Below are 14,951 nucleotides of genomic sequence, written 5' to 3'. Positions count from 1 at the left end.
GAAGATTAGAGAGTTGAATAGTACCTTGCCTTATGATTCTGCAATTGCTTCCATCACCGAAAGTAACTAATCCGTCGTTTACTTCCTTGAAGTTGGTGAATATTTCTTTGTCACCTGTCATGTGTCTTGAACATCCACTGTCTAGGTACCATTTTGAACGGCTAGTGGCTTTGAAGGCTGTGTGGTTAAAAAGACATGTAACCTTTGGAACCCATTTCATTATGGTTCTGGGTTTAGGAGTTCCATTAGTTTTTCTCTGTTTCAGGGGATTTGTATTTCTCCCCTTTCTATTAACTCCGATTCCATCTGAGTTGGATTTTAGAAGCTCTTTGAGTAAGTCCACTATTTTTTCAGCTAAAGGAGGTTTGTTATGTCTTTGATTTCTATAGCTGATGGCATTAAAATTAGTCTTAGAAACTTATAAAGATTTTGGATTTTTGAAATCATTTTGACCATAGTTTCTCAAAGTCTTACCTTCTGAGTTTGAGGATTCTCCTTTTACAAATATAGGAGATGAATTCTTGTTTTTCAGAGAATTATCTTTGAAATAGCCCAGACCTGATTTGTCACCACATTTTCTGGATGAGGTTAACAGTTTTTCCAGTTTTGGTCTCTGTGAGCATATCTCCAAGTATCCTTAGAACTCAAAAAAGAAGAAATTTTGAATTTTAGATTCTCATTTTCAATTATGAGTTTTTCTAACTCCGAGGTTTTGAAATTTAAGTCTAGTATTGTTTTTTCAAAACAATTTGAAAGACGAGATTTTTCTAAAACATTATTTTCAAGTTCTTCTTTTAATTTAAGATATTTTTCTCTTTGAATTTTTAGTTTGACAGCAATCTTACAACTTTCCCTGTATAAGGCATTGTAAGCGTCTTGAAGATCATCTTCATTCTCATTTTCAGAGTCACTCTTGAAATTTTCATAATCAGATAAGTTACAACTATCTGAGGAGGTGACTCTAGCTATAGTCATTAGGGCTTTTACATCATTTGTGTTTTCTTGTTCTGATTCATCAGACTCAGAAGAACTGTCAGAGCCGGATGATTCATCCCAAGTAGTTAACATACCCTTTCTTTTTGACTTATCCCTTTTTGGACATTTATTCGCCAAGTGCCCATATTCATGGCAGTTAAAACATTGACTGTCCTTTACAGATTTCCAAAATTTAGATTTTCCTTTTCTTTTGTCAGATGGTTTTTGAAAATCTGATCTTTTCTTGTTTTTGAAAATTCTGTAAAAAAATTTAGCAAGTAAAGCCATATCATCTTCTGTATCTTCAATATCAAAATTAACACAATTTTCCTTTGAAACAGATTTAGATGATTTTAGAGCTATGGACTTACCTTTAGGAACTTTAAAATTTAACTCATATGTTTGGAGAGAACCAACTAACTCCTCAACCTTCATATAATTAGTATCTCTTAATTCCTGAATGGCAGTTACTTATTAAATCTCTCCGGAAGAGATTGCAGTATTTTTGCATAGACCTTGCTTTCTGACATTCCATCTCCTGGACCCCACATGGAATTTACTATATCATTTAGTTTCGTATAGAAGTCCATGAAAGTTTTATTCTCTTCCATACGAATTTCCTCAATTTTTGTAGTGAGGATTTAAACTTTTGATTTCTTGACTATAGAAGTTCCTTCATGTGTCATTTCAAGAATATCACAGGCTTGTTTGGCTGTATCACATGAAATAATTCTCTTAAATTCATCAGGTGATAGAGCACAAGTTATGGCATTTAAGGCCTTAGCATTAGCACTGCTTTTGCTTTTCTGAGCTGCAGTCCATGAAAAGAATGCAGTTTCTTTCATAGATTTAGTTCCATCAATGCCTAAGCCGAGAATGGGGTTCTACGGAGGCTGTCGGCACCGGATTCGGAAATCGAGAATTTTATGAGCCCGGTTTCCGAGTTTGGGGCGTGACATAGTTAGAGCCATCAAAAGGTGGTGGCCTGGTAATAAACAAGCTATTGAAATTTGACATCATGAAAGCTCTAAATCTTTTAACTCAAGGAAATTAATCCAAAAAAAAATAAAAAATGAGCAACTTAGCTTTGATACCACTTGAAAAGGGATAGCTTAACAGTCCTAGAGGGGGGGTGAATAGAACTATGCTAAATAAAACTTAAAGTACTAAAATAATAAGTAAATCAGAAACTCAATCACACTAGTATTGAAAAATTGATTCAAACTAGTTCGTAGGACAACCTTCACCCAAAACAAAGTTTAGGTAGGAGTAGGACAACCTTATTTCACGAATGATCGTAAGGATCAAGATCTCAAACCGGGCAAGAGAAAAAATAAGCTATCTATTACAAACATTCACCATTTTTGCATAAATAAAATTACAACCATTCTCCACAAATGCAAAAAGTAAACATTCACCACAATACCAAGAATTATAGTGGTTCGGTATGTACAACAACTTTTCTCAAACAACCACACCTACTCTACTCCCCAATAATCAATATCCATTTGATATTGTCTTTCACTATAAAGAAGGTTTTTCACAGGGTCACCTTAAAACCTTATACAGTTGTGATTTTAAAGGGCTATCACAAACAAAAACCCCTCACTGAGATTTTCTGGCTATCTCAATGAAACCAAAACACAAAAGATAAAATATACTTATCTTCACCTTGAAAACGTATCTCTTGATGTAGCCTGTAGAACTGCTTCTCTTATAGTAGATTGTTCAATGTCCGGTCACATAAACAAGGGTTCTAGGTTCTAGATTGATTTTAAATCAATTCAAACCAAAGGCTAGTTGTTTGAATTCCTCAAGATCTCAAAGAAGAGTAATTGCTCTCTTTAAAGAATAAGATTCATAAAAAAGAGATCAAGGAATTAAAACAAAAGGCTATTAAAGAAATATTAAAAATACCATGCAATAAATTGAAGATAATGGGGACTTCTCTCTCTCTCTCTTGATGAAGGCTTTTACTAGCTTGGATTGGTAATTTCGGATTGAGAGAAGGCCTCTATTTATAGGCTGAAAGGTTGTTGCTTCGACTCGTCTAAGGATCAACAAATTTTCAAATTTTGAGCGTGTTCAGATAAAACGGTTCTTTGACTGGTCGAAGGCCCTGCTCGACTGGTCGAGGGTGCCAAAATTTAGTTACTGGACTTCGAGATGAGCAACCCTCGACTGGTCGAAGGCCCCTCTTCGACTGGTCGAGCAGTCTACTCGACTGGTTGAGGAAGCAATAGAAAAATCCATTTTTTGGAATTTAAACTTGGACTGGTCAAAGATTTTCTTAGACTGGTCGAGCCACAACTTAAACTAGCCAAACCTAAGCCTATACTAGTCGAACTTAAGCATAACAAAAGTATAAAAACCTATATAAGTTTGTCTCTTGAAAGAACTTAAGCCTAAGGTCTTTCTAGGGTCTATTATACCTGAAAAGACTGAACATTGAAGTTTGAACTTCACGGAACTTGTTCTTTTGCTTGATTCTTCAATAGAACATGTAGTTGAAGATGGAGCTTGATCTTCTACTTGAAGTGTAGTAGAACTTGAACTTAAAGCTTGAACTTTCCATCTTGATCTACTTCATGACTTGAACTTCAGTAAGGTCTTGAACCATAGTAGATGTTGAACTTGCTTGACTTGAAGTGAGGACTTGAACTTTCCATCTTGATCCACATTAGATGGACCACTTCATAAGCTATTTTGTCTAAACGAAATTTGACAACCAAAGGTGTGCTTTATACAATATAGCACTTACAATAGCAATAGAACTGACAACATTATAATCTTGTATCCCATATTTATCCACAGAATCTCTAACATTGCATTTTTTTTTCTAGATACAATTCTAGAATCTATCAAAACTTGTGCCTGTGATGCTTGAAGCACCAGTATCTGGTATTTATCTGATGTAATGCTTATGTTGTACTTTATTTTCTGAACTAAACATTCAGCTGCATTTTCTTTAATCGACTAAAAAATGTTTCTGGAATTCTTGAGGACCTTTAATCCCTGCTTTCTGCTTCAATATCCGGTTTGACTGTCACTCATTTAATATTGCCTCTCCTTTCTTATGATTTATGTGTGACTGTAGGGTGCTTTGGTAACAGCTGATACTTCTGTGTTACCTGAGAGGCCATCTGAGCCAATATGTTCGGTAAGATATTCTTCTTTTTTGTGTTCTTATAAGAGTATTGTATTTATCCCTGCTTTTTTGTGTTCTTATATTTATAAGATATTCTTCACTTGTTATCCACCCCATCCTGTAACTTTCAAACATATTACAGTATTATGCGAAGATTGGCCAGTGTAAATTTGGTTTGAATTGCAAGTTTCATCACCCGAAAGATGTTCAAATACCATCAGGTGGACAATATTCGGGTAGCGGAGAGCAGAATGAATCAGCTATGAAGGATGATGAGGCAAATGGAAAGCCAATGAAGACATTTGTTCCATTCACCCCAGCATTGTTGCATAATCCCAAGGGATTGCCAATAAGACCGGTAAGAAACTGTAAAAAGATTTAGGGTGCATTTGGTTGCACCAGATATCATGAAACTTCATGATTAATCAGCCTAATTTAGGGCAGAATATCATGAAATTTGGTGATATTTGGTCCAACCAAACACACCCTTAATCAGCACGATATCCATATTTTATTTTCTTCTTCTCTATTTATAAAAAGCCAGTTCTCTACTTTTCACATGCAATAGCTTTTCAGGAGATAATGTCGTATATCAATTGTCAGTTGTCACTGGCTCTATCCTCGATGATCTTTGTTGGGTTATAATCATGTAGAACTCTTCTATAACTTCTCATTTTTAAGCTCATGTATTGTACTCTCTACGGTCTACTGGGGCAATCATTGGAGCCTGTTGCTGTAAAAACTGTTTTCCTTTGGAAAATAGTGCCTCCAGCATGTGATCTTTAGAAGGTCATAGTTTAAAGGTTTTCACAAGTAATGATTAGCGGCACAATTGAGTAAAACATGCAGTGTCCTCTCTTCTCTCATATGCATTGCTTGTGTATTCTGTAGGGTGAAGTGTATTGTCCATTCTACCTCAAGACTGGTGGGTGAGATTCATGTCTGCAGGAATTATTTTGGTCACCTGCCTAGCCAGATTTTCATGCATTTATACAACTTAACTCTTGGCACTCAAGTTTGTCTTTTGTCACTCATAAATTGTTTTAAAATGTTTGAGGAAGATTGAGCTTTTTCTATCATATTTTTGGTGGATACCCTGCAGTTGCCGTTAAAGAGAAGGGAGCTAAAGGTTTCTTCAGGGGCTGTATTAGCCAAGCTAGGAGTGGACCAGAAAACTAGGAAATTTGATGAGGATCAGGTGAATGTTGCCATGTCAAGGGAGAAATTAGTGGTGGAGAAGATGCTTCTAGTAACTGCACACTCCTTTTATGGCTAGATCAAAGCTGATTGATTTTGTTAGACTGATACTTCCAATTTGTCAAGATTGATCATTGTTCTTGCATCCTGCCCTTTATTTTACATTTTAGTTTGGCTAGCTCATACCAAGGATTCCTTAAAGCATATTTCATTTATAAAAATAAACAAACTATCGAACAGGGTTTCTGAATTATTAATTTGCAATAGGCTGACATCTTGCAATGCTATGTAGACTGGGTTCTAAACAGTTTGAAAACAGTGTTGAGGCACAGAATTTTACTTTAGTCTTTACTACAATAAAATTGTTGCCAATATTTTCAGATCCTGCTTGATTCCATGTTCTTGTGAAAGGTTTCTTTAAAAAAATTTGCAATGAATATCTCACCAATCACCATTGCCTTCTTTTCGATTATTCTTACCATTGCCATTTTACTAAGCTCCATTGTTTAACAATTGTTTAATATTCTGATGGGACTGCCTTACTTACCTACCTTTTAATAGTTCTCTTTAAGTTGTGTGTGATTCTTTAGCATTTATATCTGATGGCCATCATATTTAGTTTGAGTCTTGGTCCTAATATTTTAGTTTTATTTCTCTTTGTTACTCTATGAATCATTTGCAAAAAAAAATGTAACCTTAGATGGTTTATCTGCGAACTAAGGAGCTTGATGTGTCCTATTGATTTCACTCTCATTCTATTACGGTGATAATTGAGATCCCCCACTTGGTTGCAGATACTGGGTTTCTTTTTTGGTGGAGTTGTACTAAACCAGTTTGGCCTGACTACAAACATCACAGATGTTAAAATTCTCTCAGAATGGGGAATCCTTTTCTTGATGAGTTTCGTTATCTGTTGCCTTTTTGCTTTGTTCATATGTTAGACGTTGAAGCTAAAGATCCCTTTTGTTTATGCATGATTCAATGATTTATTTGGTTAACTCAATATTGAAATGGTTGGCTGTAGAAGGTTTTCTTGTTCTATGATGCTTGCTTTCTGCTTCAACAAGTGCTTATAATTAAGTTACATTCTGTTAGGTTCCCAGGTCTTCCAAGAAGTTGCACGAGGATAAGCATTTACTGTAATGCTACTGAAAGTCAGAAAACCACTAACCGGTTCTTTTCGCACTGCAGTATTTAAAGGAAAATCCTGATTATAAAAACCCAGTTTTCAGTACGAAGCTGGGGATCTACTCAGAGAATTGTGGTCTCGATGAAGTCACCATGTCATGGGGCCATGATGAGTACATGCACCTGGTACGCCATGTCACATTTTCAATAGTCTGCACTCTCTGTTTGTTTCTTGATGCTGATGTGGCATCTTCTTTGACAGGTGGCAAAGGGACACCAGATGACTCTCCCGCCAGCCGCGCTCTTCATCATCAGATTCCATTCCTTTTATGGTAGGCACCACCCCACTGCTGACTGTGACTGTTTTTCCTCTAACACATCAGATTTGCTTGTGCTGACATAGGCAATTTTCTTCTTCTTTTTTTTCTCCAGTTATGCATCGCTATGGAGCTTACACGTATCTCATGGATGACGAGGACAAGGAAATGTTGAAGTGGCTTCACGTGTTCAAGTGAGTCTCGCTCTTACCCCTTTTTGGTGACCATCATCAGGGGATAAAATATCTGCATTAAAAGATCCTGGGATTTCCAACAAGATATAAGGTGATCATTTTGTGGAGTTTATAAGATTTCCACTTGCTATCCAAATTATTGTTGCATGAAGCATAACACAAAGGGCAACAAATTCGGATGTGAGAATAGGGAAGCGTCCCTTTCAAAATGTAAACTAGTACAAATAAGTATGAAGCGGGAGTGAGTGTGGGAATCGCAAGTGGGGATTTGAAGTGTGAGCAACACCTAATTAGGAGGATTCTGCAACTAAGATCCAAACAACACCCATGTAAATGGAATACACGGAATCCTTATTTCAATACTAAAGAAAATCTTGGAAAATCATCATTGGATAATCATTAGAATATTATTTTCTTCTTTCCTTTTTTCTACCATCCAAACAGGCCCTTAGGTCATTTCCACTTTAGTTGAATTGAATGATTGCACTTCAATTCGGTTGGGTATCCAAACCCAATTTATTTATTCACAGTGCTTTGAATAGCATTTCACAAACCGAGCTAAGCAAAGCTAAAATTGCATTTGCATCTAAAATCAAGCTATGACAAGAATCAAGCGACTTAGCCAAAGCCAACACAGAACCAACATAACCATCTTAGGAGCTGAGATTTTGATTCTATTTAGGTAGATACTGAGCACTGTCAATATAACATAGGACTGATTTTATTTTTTTCCTTTTCTTTTTATTTTTTTAAGAAAGGAGAACTATCCTAGTTCACTATAGGAATCCTTCCATTATCCTCAACACCCATCTGATGCAGCTAGAGATGGAAACCGAAAAGGTTACATTCAAGTCAAATTTCAGAAAATCAATCTTTCAAGATATGTTTATCATCACTAATGTGTTTGTTTATGCCTCCTCTTATCCGTTTGTAATTATAAAACAAAAATGATAACACACCCTCAATGGATGGTAAGTTAATGTCCAACATAGGTTTGTATGATACCCAATCCATGCAAAAGGTGAGCCACACCCAGTGTTTGAAATATCGATACTATCGGCCGATATTATCGTTATCGCACCACTGCGAGACGATAAACCCCCGATAACCCCCGAAAGATACCAAAAAATCCCAAATTCAGATGTCGGCCGATATATCATCGATATCGCACGATATATCGACGATATCACGCGATTTCGTCTCCATTATTGTCGGAGACAAATGCACGGACAGTCATGGGCCGATTGCAGGGGACTCACGAGTCCCACTGTAGCTAACCACCCACAAACACCATAAAAATTGGATCCGGGTTATGGAGAATAAAAAAATTTGAATTAGAAAATAAAAAAGAAAAAGAAATCGGAGAGTACCTGGTTGTAGCGGTGATCGGAGGTGGGCCATTCGACAGGTAAGTAGGATTTTCTTGCCATTTTCTTCAACTTCCCTCTTTCTCGGAAATTCCGGCGAGGAATCAGGCCGAATCAGCGAACCGTTCCTTCCGGAACGAGATTTGAGGGGATGGCGGTGAAAATGGAGAGGGAAAGTGAAAGAGGGGCGGGATGGGGAAATCGGATTGCGTATGAGTTACTCAGTACGCTCTTATCGTACCGAGTAAACTTTGTAGGGCCCATTGTGCAGTTTTTTAGTTCATCCACGCCGTCCATCCGTTTTTCCAGATCATTTTAGGGGTTGAGCCCAAAAATAAAGTATATCAAAATCTCAAGTAGACCATACCAAAGGAAACAATGGAAGTATTGATTTCCACCGTTGAAATATTTATAAGGCCCCCAATGATGTTTATTTGTCATCCAAAATGTTCATAATATCACAAAGACATGGATGAATGGAAAAAAACAAATATCATCTTGATCTAAAACTTCTATGGGCCCCAACAACTTTTCAACGGTAGACTTCAATTCAAACTGTTTCAGGTGGTGTGGTCCACTTGAGCTTTGGATATGATTAATTTTTCTTTTAAAGCCCTGAAATTATATGATAAAACGGATGGACAAATTTGATAAAATGAGTGAATGACAGTGGGCCCCACAGTTTACTCAGTACACAGTGCGCAATCCGCTTCCGCAGATAGCTTGTCGTGGTGCGTGGTGCGTTACTCAGTACGCTCTTATCGTACTCAGTAAACTCACTTGGGCCCACCTTTAATGTATGTGGTCCATCCACACTGTCCATCCATTTTCCCATCTAATTTAAGGGTTGATCCCAAATTTTATAAAAATCTAAGATCATACCACAGGAAACAGTGGTGATACTGATTTCCACTGTTGAAACCTTTCTCCACTGTTTTCTATGGTGGGGTCCACTCGAGCTCTGGATCTGACCCATTTTTTGGCTCATGCTAAAATGATCTCTTCAAATGTATGGACGGTGTAGATAGAAAAAATACATCATGGTGGGACCCATGTAACTTGGTGACGTCTCGTGCCCCGTCACTGACGGGGCATTTGAGATTGCGTACTCAGTACGCTCTTATCTTACTAAGTAAATTCTATTGGGCCCACCGTGATTGCACGTGGTTTATCCACGCCGTCCATCCACTTTTACTGATCATTTTAGATGTTGAGCCCAAAATTGAACCATATCCACAACTCAAGTGGACCACATTACAGGAAACAATGTTGAATGAACGTTGACCATTAAAACGTTGTGGGAGCCATAAAAGCTTTGGATCAACCTGATATTTATTTTTTCCCTTCATCTGGGTCTTTAGGACCCAATCAACAGATTGGATGTCAAATAAACAGTACAGTGGGCCTTAGGAGGATTTTAATGGTGGATATCCAATCATTATTGTTTTCCTTTGGTGCTCTGTGGGGGCCACCATGATGTTTATGTTTCATCCATGCCGTCCACCCATTTTTCCAGATCATTTTATGATATGAGCCCAAAAATGAGATTGATCCAAATCTCAAGTGGACCGCACGGTGTTTATTGAACGCCCACCATTAAACACTTCTTGGAGGCCGCAAAAGTTTTGGCTGAAGCTGATATATATTTTTTCGTTTCATACAAGTCTGTATGACCTAATCAACAGTTTGGTTACTATGGGCTCAGGAGGTTTTTAATGGTGGAGATTCAATCACTACTGTTTTCCCATGATGGACGGCGTGGAAAAAACAAATACATCATGGTGGGGTCCACGTAGCACCGACCACGTAGCATTGCCCCACAATTCTTCACTTACCAGTTACCTATAAGGAAATGGGCCCCACATTCTAGAGTTACTATCAAACCACTGCATGGGTGGGGCTCACTGCAAGCTGACGGGACGAACGGGCGTGGTTTTCTCGGATCCACAGAGGTGGGTGGATCCCTCATTGTGGGGCCCACTATGATATATTTTCATCACATCTATTCCGTTCATCCGTTTTGAAAGATCATTTTAGAGCATGATCCCAAAAATGAAGAATATAAAAATCTGAGGTGGACCACACCATAGAAAACGTTTATGATTGGATATCCACTTTGTAGTCCACTTAATGAATTGGTTGTGTTTTCATACATGACTATGATATAAATATCATGTATTCAATTTAAATATAGTTACGTTAGTTCAGTTAAACATCGCATAGCTTAGAACCCTATACAAAGGAAACTTATTATGTGCATCTTTTTTTTGAGATGTTATGATTTAAAAGTGTGTATTAAGGGCCTTTTTAACAATCCCCAAAGTTTCATTAAAAAATTCAACCATTTTCCGAATGTTTCCCCTTGTTTCCCAAAAAGTGCGATAAACTATGCAATACAAACGATATATCCCGTGCGATAACCGATACGTATCTGTATCCCAAGGGTGCGATACATTGTGCGATACCGATATTTTGAACACTGGCAACACCATGAAAATCCCCCAGGTGCAAAAATCAGGAAGTTGAATCACCAAGAGAGCAGGCCATCCCATACACCATTGATGGTTTAAATCAGAATTACAAGTGTAATTCAAAATACATGTTCAACTAACTAATGAATCCACCAGCCCAATTATCTTCATTGCAGGGCCCGCCTTTTACATGTCACACAGATGACATGCTGTCACCTGCGCCATGGTGTATGGTTTGTCACCCATTGAGGTGTCCATTATCATTGGTTACGAGAAATGGATTTTTAACATAAGTGACTGTTATAGGACTGAAGAAAGCAGAACAACCAATGTTGGGTCCCAAAGGACGAGCATAAAAGCACTCATGGATGAAGAGATGTCAAAACCTCAGCCCTTAAAGAAGCAGATTACTGGAGCTATCAATGAACATATTAGATCCAATTCAGGACGTCGAGGCCGTTTGGGGAAAAAAATGCCAATCCGAATACTTTGAGGCTCTAATGACATACTCTAACAATACAATAAAAATAATCGATAAAACAAATAATAATAATAATAAAGATAGCAATCACCAGTTCTGCATCATGGTATATGCTTTCACAGCCTGTAACAGCTATTGGGTCTATCAACATTTGATAGATACTTGTATGCTGCCTCATCGGGGTTAATTCCGATAGGGAGCTACAAGACTTGAAACGAGGAAAACTTTCCCAAGTATGCATGTACGCGTGAGGGTGTCTGGGCATTCATGAATATATGCATCTAACAGTCTGCATACATCCAATAGCACCTTTTTTTGTATGTTCCAACCTTATAAAGGGTCTGATCAATTCAAGAGATAAACAATACTTAGATGTTGGCCATTCTGGGTAATTTTCAAAGAGAAAAAATGATATGATTCCTTGTTTCCATGAGATACTAGCCTGCATGTACTTGGATATGGAACAAATGGTACCCAAAACTAACATATCTAGATTTTAGGTAGAAGACTGTGATGACTACTTATATGGATAGATGATGATCATCTTCTGTTACAAGCGAAAGATTTCATGCTTTAATGTTTTACCAAGTTCTATTAATAGAGATCCTTTTAATTCACAAGTGTTCCTAAGATGCATGTTGGACAATGGATGGTCTGCTTGGCCTGATTTACATAAGACACTGATATCAAAGAAAAGACAGTCATAGTGACTGAGATTTCTGGGTTTTCTTTAGAAATGGCCCAAGATCTCTGAGAAATATTGGAATTGGCATTGGTTTGAAAGAGGAGATACTCAATCCAGCCCACATCTCCATTGGGTCCAATCCTCTTGTTTCCATACCAAACGGATTACTAGGGCCCGCTTTGACTTGTTATTGGAAAGAAGTTACTTTACTATTCTTTATGCTATCCTTCAATTATAGTGTGTACTGAGTATGTCAAGATGTACTTTCTTTATGTAGGTGGAAGCTTTAGCAGTTCAATTGACTCAGTAGGAAGGAGAGCTTCAAGAAAAAAGCAGAAGTGAAAAAGATAGCAAATTTTCCTAAGCAGGTAATCCCATGTTTTGTTAGACATGTATTGTTGGTTTAGGCCAATATTTTTTCCAACTTTCATTCTCTGTTTCATATGGTTCTTGCCTTAGATTCAAAGAAGCAGTTAAATAATAGAACTATGCATGAGCATGGATACGATTATGATAAGTAGGCATCTGATGGAACATGCTATCTGATCTTGAGAAATTTACCTCCTCCCTTTAGAAATTTACTTTACACATAAAAAGTACTGTTAATTGATATGCGAGACTGCTTTGGTTTTCAGGGAAGAGAGAAAAGAGCATGATATCTGAGCTTGAGAAAGCATGTGCAGATAAGATAGCTGCTGCAGAGTCGTCGCTGAAAAAGAAGAAGCGGGTCATTAGCTACCCTTATTTAATAGTTATTTTGATTTCATGAGACGAAATACCAAGTCCCTAGCCCATCCCTCGGCCCAAGTCTAGGCCCACCATTGCCACCCATAGTAACTATTTGACTTTTTACCCGTTGAATTTATATCGTTGTCCGCTGTCTTCTTAACCGTCCATTTGATAGCCATCAATCAATAGTTGGGATCGTTAGAATGGTGCGGCACTCGAAAAATATGTCCATCTTAAATGGGCCCTAGAACATGGACAGTTCACATTGTACCGCATGCAATACAACACAAGTTAGAAAGTGGTGGTGAACCATGACCTTGCTGTGGCCCACAAGAGCATAGAAACAAGTTGGAAGATCTGTAGGCTTTTGGCAAACCACGCCTTAGCTTTTCTCTTTAAAAATGAGAACTAACTTTATAGAAATCATACAACTTTGCTCTATTTTTATATTACTCTCCAACATAACCCCATTAATATTCTAGTTATGAGGAATGATCTGGTGGGCCATGCGTGGACACCAACTCATGCGTTGCATGCCAACTCCCCAGCACGCATGTCGCATATCCAAACTGTCCATTATGTCCTGTCCACTCTTCTTTTGACACCATGTTAAAATCACAACAATCCAAATCTAATGATCCTAAAACTTCACCTTTGACAACCAATCTTGTCCATCCATTTTGAACCACTGAATGGACGGTTTTGATCAAATACAATTTTTTGAAAGGTGGAATAGGAATAGTGGACTGGACCTAATGAACCGTCTGGATTGGTGGTGTGTGTGGTGAAGAGTACACATGCAACTAGGTGCATGGGGAAGTGTCCATGCACATGGCCCACTTGATCATTTCTCTTTATTTTTATCCCTTAATCTGACCCAAAGCTTATCCTCTGCCTTTTTACAACCAAAACAAAACCCCACCAAGTGCTCCCACTTTCGTAAAATCTCTCCCTTATTTTTTTTTTTATCTTTCCCTCACCTTTATACATACCATAATATATATTAAAGAGAATGCACTGTTACCAGTTAACAACCATTAGGTTTTAGTACACAACGTGGTCAAGATCTGAACGGTTCATCATTTGGGCCTCCTGGGTTTCATGCATTTTAAAATAAAGTTCTGTTTTCGTTTTACAAGAGCCTTTTTTTTATTATTTTTTCAAAGAATCCGTTTGGCCAATGTCAAACAACTTTTGTTAAAAAAAAAAAAGCCTTATTTAAAGGCTTTGATTATTCATTGTATTTTCAGAATGTCTCATGGTTTGCAAATTCTCATTTTGATTATTCATTGTATTGTTTATTGCTTTCTTGCAGTGTACTAGACCGTATATGAAATGATGCGTGGAAAAGGAGGTTGGAGATAGTTGGCTATATTAGCCAAGCTAGGAGTGCACCACATGGAGGATTTTTGTTTTATTTTTATGTATTCAGGCTATTTTCAACTTATTATTGTGAATATTATATATATTTTTATTGTAAAGTCATACAATTTTTGTTTAATATTCATTTTTAATTGTACTACAACATTCTTTGAATTTCAAATATTACAAAAATATATGTTCCAATTGGGAAAAAAATTGGCTTTTGCCGGTGGTTACACGGCTTTTATCGGCTCTTCCTAAATAAGGAATGGTTCAAAACTATTCCTAAAATACGTTGCCAAAATCAAGAATGGATTAGAATCGTTTTGAAAAGCTGTTCCTGAAATTTGAAGCGGTCCCCAAAACAGTTTTCAAGCGTTCTGAATTTTTTACGATGCCCTATTTAGGAACGGTTTTAAATCGTTCTTAACTTATTCATGAACTGTTTTGAACCGATTCTAAATAGTGATTTTTGTGTAGTGCAGGTAGGTAAATCAAATGAAAAACCATACTTTCCAAAAGCGTATTAACCTTCAGTTGACTCGCTGATTATTAAGGATCATCCCCTTAATCAAATTGGAGATCCCAATAACCATACTTTCCAAAAGCGTATTAACCTTCAGTTGACTCGCTGATTATTAAGGATCATCCCCTTAATCAAATTGGAGATCCCAGTACCAGTATGGAAACGAGAAGGCAACTTAAGACTATAAACAGTCATCTTTACTTCACCTTAAAAATGGAACCAAATAATATTATAGAAGCTCTGCAAGATGAATTCTGGATACAAGCTATGTAAAAAGAGTTGCAACAATTCGAAAGAAATGAGGTGTGGTAATTGGTACCAAGCCACATGATGTAAATATTATCAAAACTAAATAGATCTTCAAGAACGAT

General features: G+C 37.3%; 1 protein-coding gene across 1 annotated transcript in view; it reads left to right on the top strand.

The window, feature by feature from the left end:
• Nucleotides 1-14,215, top strand: part of LOC131251493 (uncharacterized) — a 29,324-nt gene extending 15,109 nt beyond the window's left edge. Inside the window, exons 4-13 of the mRNA XM_058252243.1 lie at nt 4,073-4,135; nt 4,345-4,481; nt 5,226-5,321; nt 6,115-6,216; nt 6,512-6,634; nt 6,711-6,780; nt 6,881-6,959; nt 12,241-12,331; nt 12,599-12,690; nt 14,008-14,215. Coding sequence (XP_058108226.1) covers nt 4,129-4,135; nt 4,345-4,481; nt 5,226-5,321; nt 6,115-6,216; nt 6,512-6,634; nt 6,711-6,780; nt 6,881-6,959; nt 12,241-12,253 — 627 coding nt within the window. The 5' untranslated portion in view covers nt 4,073-4,128 and the 3' untranslated portion in view covers nt 12,254-12,331; nt 12,599-12,690; nt 14,008-14,215. The remainder of the gene's footprint in view (nt 1-4,072; nt 4,136-4,344; nt 4,482-5,225; nt 5,322-6,114; nt 6,217-6,511; nt 6,635-6,710; nt 6,781-6,880; nt 6,960-12,240; nt 12,332-12,598; nt 12,691-14,007) is intronic.
• Nucleotides 14,216-14,951: the final 736 nt, after the last annotated feature.

The sequence above is a fragment of the Magnolia sinica genome, chromosome 7 (assembly GCF_029962835.1).
Source record: "Magnolia sinica isolate HGM2019 chromosome 7, MsV1, whole genome shotgun sequence".
In the NCBI taxonomy this organism is placed as follows: domain Eukaryota; kingdom Viridiplantae; phylum Streptophyta; class Magnoliopsida; order Magnoliales; family Magnoliaceae; genus Magnolia; species Magnolia sinica.
The sequence above is the reverse complement of the archived record's forward strand: the minus strand, read 5'-3'. Positions and strand labels throughout refer to the sequence as shown.